This window comes from Crocodylus porosus, unplaced genomic scaffold (assembly GCF_001723895.1).
Source record: "Crocodylus porosus isolate Cpor-Errol unplaced genomic scaffold, CroPor_comp1, whole genome shotgun sequence".
Classification (NCBI taxonomy): Eukaryota; Metazoa; Chordata; order Crocodylia; family Crocodylidae; genus Crocodylus; species Crocodylus porosus.
This window is the reverse complement of record NW_017728918.1, coordinates 37,107,433-37,126,089: the sequence shown is the minus strand read 5'-3', so window position 1 is coordinate 37,126,089 and position 18,657 is coordinate 37,107,433. Positions and strand designations below refer to the sequence as shown.

Below are 18,657 nucleotides of genomic sequence, written 5' to 3'. Positions count from 1 at the left end.
ACTTCCTGCCCTTTGGGCAGGGGGCTGGACTCGATGATCTCCCGAGGTCCCTTCCAGCCCTAATGTCTATGAAATCTATGAAATCTATGATGGCCACCCTAATTATGCATCTGATCAAAAATTCCCATCTTTTGCCAGAGTTTCTTTTCTCTATTTCTTCCTCTCTCTTTTCCACCCATCCATCCCTTCTTACTTCCTACTTCCACTTCCTGCTGTAGTATGGGGCAGTGGGGAGAAGAATAATACCTTCACACTAGCATTTGTGTGCTGATATAGTTTAGGGAGACACTTACTTTTCCCCACATCACTTCTACCAGGACCTTATCTTGTTTTATAATAGGCTTATTGTGAAATGTGGTTTAACAATCCAAACTAAGTTGGTTCTTCCTGATGGCAGGGTCATTGTTTTTCAGTAGTTTGTATTCATTTCACTTGGTGGCTTAATCCAGATTTAAACCCTTCCCCTTGACATGCCCTATTAATGCTATGGAAAACTGGTTTTGAAATCAAGGCTATAAGTGGATATTTTTCACATATCTAATATATTATTAATAGTTGCCTCCTGCTGCCACATTTTTGCAGTCCTTAAGAGAACAAGGCTATAATTAATCATGTGCTTGTGTTCTTTTGATGGATTCTTTTGGTGCAAATATTCTGTTATGTCTTCTATCATACCTTATTTGAGAGCCCAGTGCTCATCCCAGTGAAAACTCACACATACAGCTCTAAAAAGCAAGCGGAAACATACAGTCACTGCATGGTCTACTCCTCTCTCTCATCAGCCAACTTCACTTGTCTTAGTGCAAGGGGAAGGTGAGGTTTCCTCCCTAATCTTTTTTCATTTGACCAGCAGTGCTAACCTATACAATCCTTGCCTTTAACCTGGCTATTAATGGCAAAGGAAAGAAGAGAAAATTCTTTTTATCCTTTCTACACAGCAGCTAGTAACAATTTTAAGTGGTTTTCCAACCTTGTATATTTTTGTAGTTTTCAAATTGGTATTGCTCAGCTGAAGGTAATAGGGGTAGGTTGATTTACACCACCAGTAATGAATTGTATCTCATTACTATACTCTTGTCTACTGTAGAGATTGGCTACATTTTTGTCCTTTATCTGCAGTTATACATACGAATGTGTATATGTGTATGTATGCGTGTATATATATGTGTGTGAGTGATGCGCGCGTGTGTGTATGTATGTATACACACATATAGTATATGTGTATATACAGGTTTCCCTTGCTTTATATTGTAAATGTGTTCCTGGACAATGGTGCATAACCGAAATTTGCATAAAGGGAACCCACTTTACAATGTAACAAATAGGGATATGTTCCAAGTCCTTGACTGTACTGACCTCCAGACCCATTTCTATGACTTTTACAAGACAATTTTGGTACTCACCAACAGCAGACAGGCAGTTGCCACCATATGCTGTACTTTGCGCCCAGGTGCAGCTGCCCCAGGAGCAGCACTGCTGGGCTGTGTTTCGCCCACTGCCTGGCCAGCAGTGGGATGCACGTGGTGTTGCGCCGCTCCTGGGGCAGCTGCAGCTCCAGAAGCATGGGCGGCAGCTTCCCTGAGCAGCAGGCTTCCACCACACTGATTGCATAAGAGTGAATTTACCTCCCATATAACAAATTTTTGGTATAAAAAGGGTCATCACATAAGAGTGAATTTGCACGTATAGGACCCACATAAAGTGAGGGAAACCTGTATATGAAATATGTAAAAACTATAAAATGAGAGCTTGTCTACATTGCTTTCATGCTATGAAGCATGCCCTATGCATGCACTTTAATTCATTGTTTGTCAAATTGTTTACAGTAGTTCCAAGCTTCTGCCAAAAGTCTACCCAAGACAAAGGCCTAAGAATGGTTCTGTATGCTTCAGTCACTGTTAAAAGGTGGTTACATTGTCTCATATTTGGAATATGGCAGACACAGGCTGTGTCTACATGTGTGGTGGACTGCACAGTAGTTATTGCATAGTAATTTAGTACTTGCTTAACTGGCTTAACAGGTTTTTTCCTGATACTACTGGGCAGTAGCTTGTTTCTACTGTGCAGTATTGCTGCCACACAGTTAGTGCCCGGCAACACTACTGTGCGGTAGCAATGAGCTATAGTGAAGTAGGCCATTGCTACTGTGCCTTAGCGTCTGTGTAGATGTGCCCACTGAGTGGGAATGCAGGGAGGTTTCCTAGTGGTGCTCTTTAAGTGACATGAAAGCAGCATCAACATGACCTGAGACACTGCCACAGGATAAATCCCAGGCAAAATATTGAGTTTAATGCAGCAGGTGATGTATCTATTTGTTGCTGCCATCTCAGTGCTGCATAAAATCCATGCAGTCATTTGAGAAGAAACAAGGACTTTACTTTAATACGACATCTCAGATTAATCAAAATTTACTGGTCTTGGTACAGAAATTGATGGATAAGATGCTACGGTCTATGTTTTGCATAGACTTAGATCAAGTTATTGCAATGGATCTTTCAAGGCTTAAAGTATATGTATCTGTGATATTATACAGGAAACTAAATAAATAAACTGGAAAATGTGACCACTAAATTTGGAAAATGGTGGAGTCTAAGAGTAGCATTTGATTACATTTTAATCTCCTAATTACAACCTGAAGAACAGAATGAAAAGAATTGTAGTAATCAAGTCACTCAGTGCTTAAATCGTTGCTTCCATATTGAAGAAACATATCTCTGTAGGCAGGCCACGCTACATAAATGAGAAGATCTGTTTAGGCATAGTAATTAATGTTAGGCATAAAACAGAAATGTAAATCAAATGGGACATGAAAGTTATTTTCTGCAAGTTTATACTAAAGTTAAAAGGGAGAAATGGGCAATGCCAACCTTGGGCAATCATTGATGGACTAGCTACAAAGGGTTCTATTTTAGATCAGTTAATTAGCAAGAAATTATAGTCTAACTAGCATTTAGCATCCTGTAGACAGCAAAGTGTTGACAGCTGTTTTGATTTTCTAGACAATTCCTATGTTCTTCTAAAGTGTTGAAATTGCATTACAAAATATGATCTCGGTTTTTCAGTGTCAGAAAGGAGGTGGGAAAATTGCATATTTAATCATGTTCTATTTAAAAAAGATATATTACAGAAATCAAAACTATATTGCTTATAATACCCAAGGGCTGAAAAGAGCTAAGAGTCTGGTATGGCTTCCAAACTATGGAGCAGTTATGCTCCCATTAACTTCAGTTGGAATTCTGCCCATGGCTTTTTCTGGAAAAGAATCAGGTCTCATATTGATACACTGATATTCCTTCTTCCTGTGGGGAGGGAGAGTAATAGGCATAGACATTTTTTTTTTATAGTCTAACCAAAGAAAATCTTATTCCCCAACTCCCTGAACGTGTTTCCCCTTCACAGTCAATCATTCTCCGTTAATGTTTTCACAGTCACATCTACAAGCACATACGTTAAATAGGCTTTTCACTGAGTCATTTTTACTCTTTTAGTGTACCTGGAAGATCAGAAATGTTTTTGATTTATGAGTAAGGGGTTACCAACAAAAAACAGTGGAGAAATGCTGATAAAACAATTAACTTTAAGAGATACATTGCGTACTAAACTAGTTTTAATAGAGCACGACAACAGTTACCCTACATTAATGATAATTGTAAATGACTAAACCACTTTTAATAAACAATCAAAAAATCCTTAGCTTTTACATAATGCTTTTCATGTTTAAAGAGTCCTGCAAGCATCAATTTACTGTTGTATAATGGACAGGTTAGAAATCCATTTGCCCAAGAATACAAGAACCAAAATTAAAGCCCAGATTAAAGCACCTCTCTGAGAAGACCACAAAACCACTACCAAGAACAAGTCCCACCCTGTTTCTACCACTGCACAAGTGCTGCAGGCTAAAAATATAGCGTGGTTGCCATTAGCAGTGCTGAGTATGCCCACCACTGCTCTCAGGGCCATGTGCCACACTGAGAACTTGGAAGCATCCCCAGGCACGCTGCAGAAAGCATGTGCATGGTTGGATCAGGAGAGACTGGGAAGGGCTTTTAGCAGAAGTTTAAGATAATCGCACGTCCCATGTAGATATAGTCATAGTTCCAGATCAAGCATCTGGCCCTTTTTAAAATGTATGTAAGATATTGCTGGGCTTAGACCTCCTATACATAAGGCAGAATCTGAGTCCCATTGAAATCAATGGGATTTTTACCCTGACTTGGATGTAGCCAGGATTTCACCCCTTACTTCCCTCTAAAGAGTGACATTTTATAGTAGAACTATTTTTTCCAAAAAGGAGAGTGTAAAATATACACACTTTTCTGGATGCAGAGTGATTTAGAACAGCCCCAGGGCTCTATGTAAGTTTGACAGCATCACCAAAATGTAGCTCACAGCACTGCATGATTGCAGTTCCACCTTGGATATGACCTTTCAACCCTCACCATTGCTTGTCATATACCTAGATTTGCCAATAGTATTTGGGGGCAGTCTTTTGTCTTCTGTATAGACTGCAGCAGAGGAATTATCACCTGACTAAATACAGAACTTTGAGGTCCTCTTTACACCACTCTAAGTCGGAGTAGAATTGAAAATATCATCTCTTGTCTTACTAAAATCTGTATAAGGTTTGGGCCAGTTTCTCAGCTACAGTAAGTCCAAGGGATTTCAAGGAAGCCATGTTAACTTATAGGAGCTGAGGTTCTGGACTATGGGACGTACAATTTTATATGTGAACTGATAGGAAGCTCAAAGCAAAAAAACAGGATTCATAAGGATTCAACAGGATTCATAAAAAAAAAACTTTACATTGTAGCTCACATGTTACCCTTATGGCTCTTACATTATATTTCTTTAAAAAGCAAAGGCAATGTTCCTGCATGAAGAGCTGAAGAAAGATCACTTCACACTTTCTAAGATGTGTAAAAGGTAGCTCTGGAAGCACAGGAACTAGTACAGGCACACTTCACTATTGCACTGTCCCAATTTGTGTAGTTCCTCTGAATGAACTTCCAGGGCATGGCATTTACCCTGTCATGCCCATTTCCAGCAAAGCCTGCCATTTCGAGGATTTGAATAACAAAATGGATCCTTGTGTTGATTTATTTTTTTCCCTCTCCAATAAACACTATTGCTCATACAACTGCGGGAGAGGTGGAGCCTGCTTTCATTAAGAATTGTGGGCTCTCACCCAGGATGCACAAAGCCCAGGTAAGTTCCCTTCCTTTGCCTTTGGGGATTTGAACCCTCATCTCCTATTCTAAGGAAACCTTCCTAATCACCAAGCTATAGAATATTATAGGATAGCAGTAAGATCAATCTCTCTATTTGAGAGACAAATACTGTTGAGCAGTTGATGCTACTCCACTTCGTATGCACTAGAAAGAGAAAATGACTATGTAACACGATAATTTTTTTCTCCAGCTCCATTCCTCCATAACTTATTAAACTGCCAGGCAACTACTCCCACTCCCATTTTGTTAAAAAGGATGTGAATCTCTCTTCTCTGGGAGAGTTTGGCTCCACAGCTGTTCTTTAATATTTATTTTTATGTCAATTCAGTCTCTGGATGCTAGTTAAACAATAATATTGGAACTTCATTCCTTGCTTTTGTTTAAAAATGTCCCAAATGCAAACAAAATTAAAAAAAAAAAAGGTTTCATGAGAAAAACTGAAAAAAAATGTTCCTTCTGGTTTGGATTGGACCAATTTTTTTTTTGCAAAGTTCTGGTTTGTCCTGCTACTAATACCAACTGAAAAACCAGTTTTTCACAGTCCTTAGTAACTTTTAGCCAGAAGTAGTAAGAAAAAAATGGAGGGAAACCCTCCCCCATTACCACCAAATCTTGAGAACTGGTTGAGGCCCTCTGGCTGTCCAAAGTTTTCCAGATAGAAAACAAGAGTCAGACCTTCCTCTACCTATTAAGGACCTAAGGGGACTTAGGTGTGATCCTATCCCACTGTGTTCAAGACCCTGAAAATCCAATAATGCATCTATTCTTGTTATAGGTTGTAATTTTAGCCTTAAGATTAAATTACAAAAAAAATGCAGTGAGGTGGAAGAGGACCCACTCATCATTTTATGGGATACAAGCAGAGTGAAACAGGATTGCATATGAACACTTAAGTCCTCTGAGGTACCTAATAGGTGGAGTGAGTTCTATGTCCATTTGCACATTTACATCTTTGCAACGGATTTATACTGCAAATACCTGAAGAAGTAACCTGGGTCTTATGGGTCCTTTCCTGGAAATGACATAGTGCCTCTAGTGAGGGAGCAAAGGTAAGAGAGGTCTTGGTGAGGCTCCAGCTAGAGTACTGCATCCAATTCTGGGCTCCATAATTCAAGGAGGATGTTGAGAAGCTGGATAGAGTGCAGAGGAGAGCCACGCGCACGATCAGAAAGCACATTTATTATCTTGAGATTTCACAGTCCTGCCTTTTCTACCACTGCCTCTGCACTACAGCTCCTGTCAGGAACAAGGCACAGACAGTCTTTATGAAGGCTGTAAAGAAGGCTTTAGGAAGAGAGGCTAAGAACCACGGGACTCTTCAGTCTGGAAAAGTGCAGGCTCAGGGGGGACCTGGTGGCAGCCTATAAGTACACAAGGGGTGTTCATCAGGATCTGGGAGAATGTCTGTTCACCAGAGCGCCCCAAGGAAAAACAAAAACAAACGGTCATAAACTCCTACAAGACCGTCTTAGGCTGGACATAAGAAAAAATTCCTTTACTGTCCGAGCCCTCAAGACCTGGAAGGTGCAGGGACCTGCTCTGGACTTATTCAAGAAACGCTTGGATGCTTATCTTGCTGGGGTCTTTTGACCCTAGTTGACTTCCTGCCCCTGGGGCAGGGGGCTGGACTTGATGATCTTCGAGGTCCCTTCCAGCCCTAACGTCTATGAATCTATGAAGAGAAAGCAGTGGCTGGAATCAAAGAAATCTGTATTTGATAGCTTCCCATAACATTGGGAAAGACATCCTGCCTGTGGTAGAGGAATACAGGCAAGAGGCAGGAACAGCTGGAGCTGTACTTTATGGCTAGGAGCAGAAGTTACACATAAACTTGGTTTAAGTGATCAAAAACTGGTTTAACCTGTAACAGAACAGAAGCTCAGTGCACATAAACCAGTTTAAGAGCACATAAAAATGGTTTAAGATAAACCTGGTTGAATGTAGTATCAGACATAATTGATCTGGGTCAAACCAGTTTATGAAACTTCTATCTCAGACTCCTTCCTGGTTCAAGTTGATTAGAGTCCCTCAGCATCCCAGTATGCTTTTCAGCTCTGGGCTGGGCTGTCTGCTTCAGAGAGTAGGGCTGGCCCTACCCTTTGCTCTCTAGTTGGAGCAGTGAGGGCCGGCTGGCAAGAAGGTGGGGAGAGGGCAAAATTGGCTGGGGATGTAGCCCCCCCTAAGCAAATCCTGGCTTAGGTCTGGGGTCAGGGAAATGGGTTAAACACCCCTTCCCCTGCTCAAACTTACTGCTGGCTGCAACTGTAGACTACAAATCTCACAGGAACCTGGAAACAGGAAGAGGAAGTGATGAACAACCCTGCAGAATTCTCTGCTTTAATTCTGGACAGCAAATTCCAGAGACCTGGTGAGCAGCAGGAAGAGGAAGTGAATACACAGCAGAGAGCCATGCATTGTGCCCCCTGGCTTCTGGCCTGAGCCACTGCAGGCATGTAGCTGCATTTCCTGAATCAAAGTAATGTCTGTTCACTTCTGTTTCAATTTAACTTGTGTAGTTTAGACAGCCTGAATTGGTTTATCCTCAGGCTTTTTGACTGTCTGTGCCTAGCCTATAAACCTTGTTCCTGACAGCAGCTGTAGTACAGAGGCAGTGGTAGAAAAGGCAGGACTGTGAAATCTCAAGATAATAAATGTGTTGCATTTGTCTACATCTATCCCAACCACCCATGACACATTATCTTATAACACAAGATACAACTCCACCCTGCTGTCTATGTTCTTATTTTATGAAGTGAAACAGGAGGAATAAAATGTTCTTATTCTTTTTAAAGTGAAGCCTAATCAGGGGCTTCACTTGGCAGGGGTCAGAGGGTAAAATCCTATTTTACTTTACTCACCCAGCCATGTAACCAGTAACATAACGAAGTTGGGCGGAGGGGGATGGAGCACAAAATGGCCTGGTCACTGTCACACTACTGGCAGCACAGTTGGCCCATGCTTCCTTGCCTGCTGCCTAGGGAACTCAGGCATACAGTTACATATTTGTGTATAACTGCCATCTTTGATGGCTAAGTACAGACATGGCACAAAGTGATCCTAGTCCCTGTGCAAAGTGGGTGTGTAAGCATGGGCACAGTAACTGAGCTAATGCAGTAGCTGCACTCCCACTGGGCAGGTATCCAGGTCCGTATATGTCTACTTACATGAGAGCATGTCACATAATCCTTCCTGGCAGAAATTCATGCCTAGCAGATGTTAGGAGTAAGTCTCAGTAGATGAGTTGTTGTGGCACTTGGCCAGCCAACAAAAGACTCATATTCTATACTGATCTTAGCCGAAGCTGAATGTGCATCTCTCTGGTTTTGTAGCAAGCAGCTCCAATCACAAAGCCATAAGGTAAGCATTACTGAACTTTCCTTCTGAAGCTGGAAATATATGGGGCCAGAAGAGAACACCAAGCTCTGTGTGTGTAGAATGGCGAGCTTCTGAATGGGAACAGGTCTGGGTTCTAGCCTAGACCCTTGCTCACAGTGGGAGGGAAATTTCCCCACTGGGCTCCATCCATTTTATTGAAAAACTATCAAAAGCAAGGTGGAATGACTCAGCATCAAAAAGAGGCTGGATAGTGCCTAACCTAGGGATTGATGGTTACAGCCCTGGGCTGGAAAATTTGAGAGATGCAGATTTAAAAGCCCTCTAAGGGGAGCTAGTCTGGGTCCCTATTTTCCAGGCAAGTATCTACCCTTGAGTATTAGGCTAAGAAAGAAGGCTCTCTTCCTTGTGACTTATACATGTACAGAACTGAATACCATCCCACTAAGCATACAGCCTGTTGACCATACTCAGTGGACATTTAGGCATTCACACTGCACATGAACTAGGATCACAAACTGTGTGCAAGTGCCAAGAAACAACAGTTGCACAGCTGGGTAACTGCCATATGGGCATGTAAAGTGAAATTCCAATTGGAGCTCCCTAACACTATGGGCTGTCATTGCTTCATTGGCACTTGTTTTTATTGGATTACAGGAAGGGAAGGGGCACTGGGCATTGTCTACTTTAGGTAAGGACAAGACAGGTAATTAAGCTCCTGTGAATCTTCTGGTGCCTTGCATTCCTACCTGCTCCCACACAATGAATGATTTCTAGGAACAGGCGCTTCCCAATGCATCCAGGTCTACATTCATGACTAACCTAATCTTGGAGCAAGACTGCAACTGATTTCTACCAAGTACACTTTGAAGCTTAGCTTTATTGTTTGAATGGCTTGCTAATGAACATTTCAAGTGTCCTAACTCTGCTGAGGTTAAACAACAGGTTTTTCATTAATCCAACAGATAAAGAACCAACAACACCATCAATCAGATCTAGGCAGGAACTGCTATAGTTTTAGAGCCATTTTAATCTTCAGAAAGGTTAGTATTGTATCAACTACTCTAGTAGTTGATAATATCCAAAACATGTCCAGGGCCACACAGAATATCCCTGGAAAGTATCTTAAACATTAGGGCTAGGGACAGAAGTTACACATAAACTGGTTAAAGTAATCAGAAACTGGTTTAAACCTCCAACAGAAAAAAAGCTCAGTGCACATAAATCAATTTCGAAATGGCTAAAACTTGTTTAAGATAAACCTGGTTGAATGAAGTATCAGACTTAATTGATTTGAGTGAAACCAGTTTATGCAATGTCTGTCCCAGGTTAACTTAACTGGTTTAAGTTAAATCAGAGTCCCCTGGCATCCCATCATGATCTCTGGGCTGGATGGGGTTCTCTGCTCCAGAGAGCTGGGCTGGCCCTCCCACCTGCTCCCTCACTGGAGCTCCAGCAGAGACTTGTGGGCACAGCAGTGTCTACCTGTCTTCCCCTGCCCCACCCCCCTCGCTGCTCAAGAAGGGATCTCAACTTCTTCTGTCCCTCCCACAGCACAGATCATAGCCAGCATGCTGAGTGGTGTCTGTGTAAGGCAGACAGGACAAACACAGATAGGACAGCATCCGACAGGTGATGGGACAGTATGAAATCCATGTAGGGCTTTTTGTAGCTAATCTACAGGTCGCTGGTAATATCCCTCCCTTGTTTCCTTGGAAAAAGTTGTTTAAGAAGAGCTAGAACTAATGAGAGAGTCTTTGTTTTCTGATGGGGTGCTGAATGCTGATAACACAGCTGATAAATGCTCTATTATCATGGGGGAGGAAACCCTTCCCTAATCAGAGCATTCTGCTGGGGCCTGGCCATGCCCCTGCTCAGCTCAGCACTGTGGAAAAGAGGGGAGGGTTGCTAGCCTGACCCCCCAGCTTCTAGCCTGAGCCACTGCAGGCATGTGCCTGCATTTTCTCAGTCCAGAGGGGATGTCTGTGTGGTTACAAACTGATTCATCTTAGGCAAGGATTTTTTGAATGTTGGTCCCTAGCCCTTGGGGGTAGCAGGAACAGGAAGCAAATACACAGCACATGCTGGCTATGTGCCAGATAGGCATGCTCTAGCACCTCCCAGCTTCTAGCCAGAATCAAAAGTTAATGTATGTTCACATGTTTCTCAGTTTAATCTCTTCAGTTTAGACTAATCTGAAAAGACTGAATTGATTCACCCTTGGGCTTTTTGGCTGTCTGTACTTGGCCTGGAAATTTTGACTACAGCACCCCTTTTCGAAACTGTATCAAGCAATCCTGCTGGCAGGCTAGTTAGTGGGTCTCATATACTTATTCAATAAGGCTGTAGCCTTCCTGCTGTTCTAAATGAAGCCCAGGGCCAAATTCTATTCCACTTCTTGGATGTTCAAGTAGACTCAGATGCCAAAAAGTGATTCTAGTCCACTCTGCTTGAATCCCTGGGAATCCATTAAAGCATTTGCTTTTGTAATAAGCACCTGTTACCCTTAAGACAGTTACAAAAAAGCAGTGAGGAGGGCTCATCTGCCTTTTATTGTAATACTTTTCCAGATACTTGAGTAGGGTGACTATGTGGTCCCTAAATTCACTTATGCTAGTGGAATAGAACCTGGCCCCAAGATTCTAGGCACATTCTCCCAAAAGGTATTTCATAATAAAATATTGTATATTTCAAATTTTTATAATATACTTTATTAATTTTATAGATAAAATAGTAATCTTTCTCTGCTTCAGATTTACATTTTCCGTTTTGTTATTAAATGTTCCAGTCAATCTACAATTTCATTTCTTTACATCATCAATAAGAGGCAGCCATGATTTCTATCATTAAAATTTCAACTACTATAATAAAAATGATATGCCTTTTAATTTTCTAAGCAACAATCTGGGCTTTGCCAAGAAGAACTTGTTACATCAGCAGCAAAAAAAAGTAAATTCCAATTTAATAAAACAAGATTTGAAGGGGTGAACTGATTCCCGAGATTCAAAGGCTTAATTGACACTGAAGGCTAAAGGGAAACATTGAGCTTTGCGGGTTTTCCTTGAATGAGAATTTTATCCATCTCCTATATGTCAATGTCATATACTGAATTTTATGCAAAACCTATTTTACAATTTTTAGAGCAGTGAAAGAGGAAGGGGTTATTTGAAGTTTAGTAATATTTGAAATATGAAGTATCTGCCCCTAACATACCAAATGCTATAGACAGAACTGTGGAACAATTACCCTATGGTTTTAAGCTAGTGACTTATTTCTCAACTGAACATTTCAATTAATTTTGAATCACATCATTGTTTCTTTTCCTTGGACATCTGAGACCCCCTCTACATGTTACAGGTATCATCAAATTAACTGGTTAACTGTACACGTACCTTGAGACCAGCTACACATGTAAAGTACCAATAACACTTTTAAAAGCTCCAACCAGCTATAAAGTTAGACCTCAAAAATGTGTACTAACTTTATATCTGGTTGCTACTAAACTTTCATTTGCACACATACCAGGGTCTCTTCTGCAGCTGGGAGCCCTGTCAACTGATGGGGCTCCCAGCTGCATGGGTCCATCATGCCCAGCCAGAGCTGAGAGCCCCATCATTCAGGGGACTCTCAGCTGCAGCAGCTTCTGACTCTGGGTCCTGGCAGCACCCTGAAGTCCCTGGAACTGCGTCCTGCAAATCCGGATGTTAGGTTCCCACAGTGTGCCCTCCTGGTGCTGTGACCTGTGAAGCACGGATGTAATCTCCTAGCCCTGGGGGTGCATGGTACATCTAGGGCAGCAAGATCACAGCTGCCATGATCTCCCAGCTTTGGTGGTACTTGAAGCATGTGGCATGGCAGGAGGTGTGATTGTGTGGATCGTGCATTAGATCCCATTGCGCCTTTACCTGCATATGTAGAGGGGCCCAGATAAATGTTTCTTATTTGGATATTTTTCTTTCCCTGGTAACATCACAGAAGACAAAAACAAATTCATTCAATGGCACTGGAAAAACAGCTTGAATACAGATCTAGATTATAAACCCATGTTTTTTTGAACCAGGGTTTCGCTTGTGACCCCGTATGTAATTGCTATCTTTTTTCCTTTCGTCCTTTTTTTCCCCTCCTCCAATGTCAATATTCCCTAACACCAACAAAGCATAAAGATTACATATTTAGGCCAGAAAATCTATCTGATAAATCATTCCTGAGATGAGAAAGAAACCATGTGTGAAATGAAGGTTAGAGCTTTCAAAACCATATCATTTAACCAGCAGATTTCTAATCAATGCATAACATTTTTAATAAGGAAAGAAACAGTATGATGCAGACATATTTACTGTCTAATCTGGTTATTTTGCCAAACACACTATCTTATTCAGCTTTATGACTCTAGGGAAAATAGAAGTTATATCTTTTTAGATGGGAAGAGTATGTTTAATATAAAATATAAAGTCACAGTTACTTAGGCATACAAGTCAATCGAGCTGTTTACTAAATGGAGTATTCTAGAAGCGTTCTAACTTTGGTGCCTAAAGTCAAATACCGAAACTCATATTTAGAGACACAAGGTTAATTATTTTGGCCTCAGTTCATGAAAAGATTACTGCATATTAGTCATCAAGTGCTAAACTACAGCTGGAAAAAGTGTAGTCTCTTCCGTACCTCTCAAAAGTTTTACTCTATTAATACATTTGCTCCTTGATAGTATGGCTATTTAAGCTTTCAGGCATGTAATACAAATACCTATACATGTGGTGAGGGGGCACAGCATATCTACTTTTAACTAGAACTAGAACTTATATAGTTTAAACAGCTTTATGAAGAACAGCTTTCAGCTGTTCAGTATAAAATACCACTCTGAATGTAAAATAACACACTAATGCTATTGAGAGAATTGCATGCCAATATTACTGAACAATGACAGCTGCTTTCCTTTCAAAAGCTTCCACTGTTTTGCTGTACAGTGGATATGTCAAATAAACAATTTAAGCAGGCATTTTTGTATGTTAAGGTGTTGTGAGAATATATATTTACTTCCTGGGGATGCATAGCATGAAAATATGCATTGCATTTTAACATAGAAATACCAATGTAAGACAATATCATGCCTAAGTATAAGATCATTTATTTGAAAATATAAAAATATGAATAATTGACAAATAATTATTTTTGTAATACATGCACTTCAAGTTTTCCAACTGTTATCTGTGAAATCTTCTTCCTATCAATGACAGCTGCAAGCCCAATAAATTAACCTCTTTATTAAGCAACTTGAAAGAAAAGAAACTTTAAAATTGTTTAGAGGGCATAAAAATGAGGGGTATGATAATGACTATTGAGGAGGTATATGGCAAAAGTGTGTGGACTGTGTTAAGTATGAATGCTGTAGCAATTTATCATAACCTGTTAACTTCAGAAAAATATACTATAGGAAAGTTCTCTATATTCCACCCTGAAGAATTTGAGGCACTTTTAAATCCCAGCTTCTCCTTTTGCTTCAGTATTTTAAAAGTGCCTATAAACATGAGCAGAGATGATTATTTTGGATGTACCTTATCTTGGATGGGGAGGTGCAGTCAGCCATTTAGATTTCTAAAGCAACGTGAGTTAGGGCTCCCTTGGCCTCACACTGCACCTGTTGCACACTGTTGGGCCAACCTGCAGGATCTGTCTCCGCTATGTAGGCTTCAACAGTGACACATGGCCCCTATTTCACACTGTGTGTGATGTACCAGTGACACTTGGCCTCTATGCCCCCACTGTGCAAGTAAGACAGCCACTAGGGCTCACAAGTCATACGTTAACCGCACATAGGCTGCATGAGGCATATAGGCTACAAGTTCTGATCTGGTCTAAATAATACCACTCATTTACACTTGTAAAACTTGTAACTTGTAAGCTTGTACTTGTAAAACTGTGCATGTGAAAGAAGTTTAGTTCAGGTTGAAATTCAGGCACAGTATGTAATACTTTCAGAATACAGATGTTATATATTATATTAGGTTTCTAGAATAAATATTAAAGTATCCGTGTCTGAATAGTTGGACATATAAGCACTATAGTACAATATCAAAGGCCCAATTCTCAATGTACTATAGAGCATCAATCATGCTAATGGCATAGGAACAAGAGGGTTTCTGTTTCATGCACTGTTTTCAAAATCAAATATATTTTACATGTGAAATAGCATAAAGGCTAGCATAGATTTTCTTACCTGTGGTTGACCTGATAGTTGAGGTGATGTTGGAAGATGCCATTGCAGGGATACATTCATCATCTTGGGAGTAACCTGCCTGAATGGCACGCAGGTAACTGTGGCTTCTTGTTCGGAAGCATCCTGGGAGATCAAGGGCATCCATTGCCTGAGCTTCAACTTCACTAAACACTGATTCACACACCGATTCAAATTGCCCATTAACCTCTGCTTCACTCATCTGAATAAACAACAACAATGCATTTGATTTTTTGACTTGCTTTGTTTGTGATCATCATGGCCTCAACACCTCACAAATGGACACCTGTACATTGATGAAGAACTGTTTTAGCAAATAATTAAAGTTTAATAAACCTGTCTGAACACATTCACATTTTACTGTCTTACATGGCTGTGTATAATACGTACCATGCATTTTGTTTTAAGTGATGATATTTTATATCTTTTGATATTTTCAGAAGATTATCAGTAAATATTAAGAATCATAACAGACAATCCCAGTATCTCTAGACCCTGATGAAGAAATCTATGTATTGTTGAGACTGGGGTGTAAAGATTAATATAGATTACCCTCACTTTTAGGGTAGGCAGGGAGAAGGACTTCTTAATTAGTTCCTTGCACCAATCAACAGAGTTGATTGATCACATAGGTGGGTTTATGCCATACCTTTTAGAGATGGCACTGCAGATTGTTCTCTTCTCTTTGCTATAAATATGATGGAGGTATCTATGGATTGTGACTAAAAGCTACATTCTGGCCTAAAGAGTTCTGATAAACAGAAAAGAATTGTTTTTACTTGCATTTCAATAGGATGGTTCGGTTGATCTCTGAGTGAGCTGCCCTCTTTGAGGTGTGGGATCAAGTGTACATATTTCTTATGTACATAGCTAAGCTAAGAAAAGTCTGGATCTTTGTTAAACACTGTCTATAAAATCATACTTGGTCCACAAACTGGTGTTTAATGATAGTTGATGTACACCTATTTAAAATAGCTAAGGGCAAGTTTAACATCTATTTTTAAAGCCTCTATTAATCATTTTCTTTATGTCATGTATTACAAATATTACTCTGTTTATTATATTTATTCAGCCAATGATACATGCTTTATATTTCAAAACCGATTCATTGTATTATGGGAGTATAAGTTGTAGCCATGTTTGCCTAAGGACATAGGCAGACAAGGTTCTTTGGGTAAATCCGGTATCTTTTATTAGACCAACTCAAATAGTTGGAAAAATTCTTTCTTGCAAGCTTTCAGGTATAAAAACCCTTCATCAGGCTGAGGAAACATCTGCAGTTGGTCTGTGCCCTTTCTGGATGGTCTGATGGGTTCTTTACTATTCATTCTATCCAGGAAGAGCACAGACCAACTGCAGACGCTTCCTCAGCCTGACAGAAGGTATTTATACACGAAAGCTTGCAAAGAAGAATTTTTCCAACTATTTGAGTTGGTCTAATAGAAGATATCACATTTAGCCAAGGAAACTTGTCTATCATTATATTATGTTTATTTATTCTTTGCAGCTGCCAGTTTCACCATGACTTTGCATGTGTCCTTTTCCATAACCCTCTGTGATAAATATCAGGAACTAAAGTCTAGATCCAATAAAGGATTGGGTGCCTACAAGCTGGGTGCTGTAACACCTATTTTTTTAAGAATCTGGCCCCCAGAACATAATCCAATTTCTAAAGCTGTACCCATAGGCTCCTGAAATAGAATGAGTTAAGCCACTGAAAGAGAAAATCCAAAAAGCCCACACCCTAAATTGGGAGAGATCTGGGCATAGCCAACAGTAGATGCTAAACCCTGCATGTGAATACAATCTCACTCCCTTCCAGAGCTTAGGCACCTGAAACAGGGCATGGCTGCACCTGTTTCGAATGGGAAGCCCAGGGTCCTTACCTAAGGCTTGATGCCTGAAAAATGTTCTTCAAAATAACTGAAAAGGGGTACCTATTTTCTCTTAAAACAGGGATGGAAAAAACAGTGGTGCCACCAGCATTTTGTATAATAGTGGTTAAAATACTATCCCAAAAAGTAGGAGACCAGGGGGTCATTCCTTTTTTCACTATGAGTGTTCAGAACTGCATCTCACCTCCCAGGAAACTGCCCCAACCAACAGTTGCTAGGTAGAGGCAGTGATATACTCCACTCCTGGACAGAGTGAGACAGAGATTGCACAAAAGGGAATATACATGGTTGCTTAGTGGTTAGGACAATCACCTGGGGAGAAGAGAGGACTCCCTACTCCTAGGAATGTTTCTACAGTAATGGAGAAATCTTCAAAATAATCTGAAGAACAGTGAGAAACAATCACCCTCCTTTCTGTACTCTCTTTTAGGCCTCCTGTATCTGCAATCTTTCAGCACAAAGGCTGACCTTCAACAGGTAAACATAACAACATATTTGGTTAGGATGCTCTTGTGGCAGGTGGGAGACATGACCTTGACTCATCTCATCTGAGCTGCATACTGAATCTTGGTCTCCAGCTTCCAGGGGAGAGTGCTCAAATCATTATGATCGGGGAGGACTGTGCTCCACCCAAAGTTTAAAATCAACTGACTGGCAGTGGCAGTGGCATTTGTACTCAGGCAGTGCTGAGGGAGTCACTTGACTTCATGGTTTATCATAATCTACCTGATCCCTTCTAAACTCTTTATTACACAGGTGTTAACAACCCTCTCTTCTTTTAGTCGTCTTGATGTTCGACCAATCAACCTATCCTTTCTTTTGCAAATCTGCTGTCTGTTAGCTGTTCCTGGTAATGAAGTTCCTATTCCAGAGCCCTGCAGATTATTTTTAACTCATTCCAATGGAGTTATATTTGCTTTTCCTTAATCTTAAATAGAATAGTATAGCCATAGCCCTACTAGCATATTAACAGGGACCCTGGTTTTCTCTGGTAAAAAAATTCAAAATTTTCTGATTTCAAAAAACCTCCCAAAATCCATTTTTTTCCATGATTAAAATGAAATGCCACTATATATTTCATCTTAATCATGGACAAATGTAGATTTGGGGACTTTTGTTAATAATAAAATGTTTATATATAGTGGCGGTTCATTTTAAACACGGACAAATGTGGATTTGGGGATTTTTTTTAAATCAGAAAATTTTGAATTTTTTTCATCAGAGAAAACCATAATTCCCGCATACTAATAAAGCATATAGCTTATTTTTAATAGAGAAAAACATGTGTTGTTTTATATGTAATGATGAACCTCATCGTAAGCACCCCCATTTTCAAAATTCTAGATCTGTCCATGTGAGGATGGAATTCCATCATTTAAAAATATAGAAGCTCCAACTGCATTTCAGGAGGTAACTTATCTTGCCTGTGTGCATTAAACATGCTCTGAGAATGCCATCTAAATTGTGCCTGTCAGAAGACAGGCAGTGCTAATCCTTATTTCTGGATCCCAGTAGAGCTTAAGTGAGAGCTGAAGTATGAACTGCTCAGATTTTTAAATTTCTGGGTATGTAAAAAAGGAAGAGTGAAGGTTGCCACAGAACTTTCAGGTCAAACAGGGAAATGCCTAGTGAGTTAAGGCACTTTATGGGTTAGGTGGCTTCTAAGTGGGGGTGTTTGAATTGTAATTATAGATCTATATAAAGTCTACTTAAGTCCTGTTTAGGAGACTTTTGATCTTGCCCTAAATAAGTAATGTACAGTATTGTTCTGAGTAACTAGAAATGATGATCACCCAGATTAGAAACTTAATGTTAGACAGAGCACTGAATCAACCAATCACGCATACTGTATTTAATCATTACCTAAAGAGGGAAAAATCATTACAAAATCTAGCCATGTTCTGGCTTTGCAAATACTACATGTGGTTGATATTATTATTATTATTATGATTGTTGTTAATAACATATT

General features: G+C 40.1%; 1 protein-coding gene across 1 annotated transcript in view; it reads right to left on the bottom strand.

Annotated features, from left to right (window-relative positions):
* DLGAP2 (DLG associated protein 2) overlaps window positions 1–18,657 on the bottom strand; it is a 162,946-nt gene that overhangs the window by 78,998 nt on the left and 65,291 nt on the right. Inside the window, exon 4 of the mRNA XM_019537482.1 lies at window positions 14,776–14,995. Coding sequence (XP_019393027.1) covers window positions 14,776–14,995 — 220 coding nt within the window. The remainder of the gene's footprint in view (window positions 1–14,775; window positions 14,996–18,657) is intronic.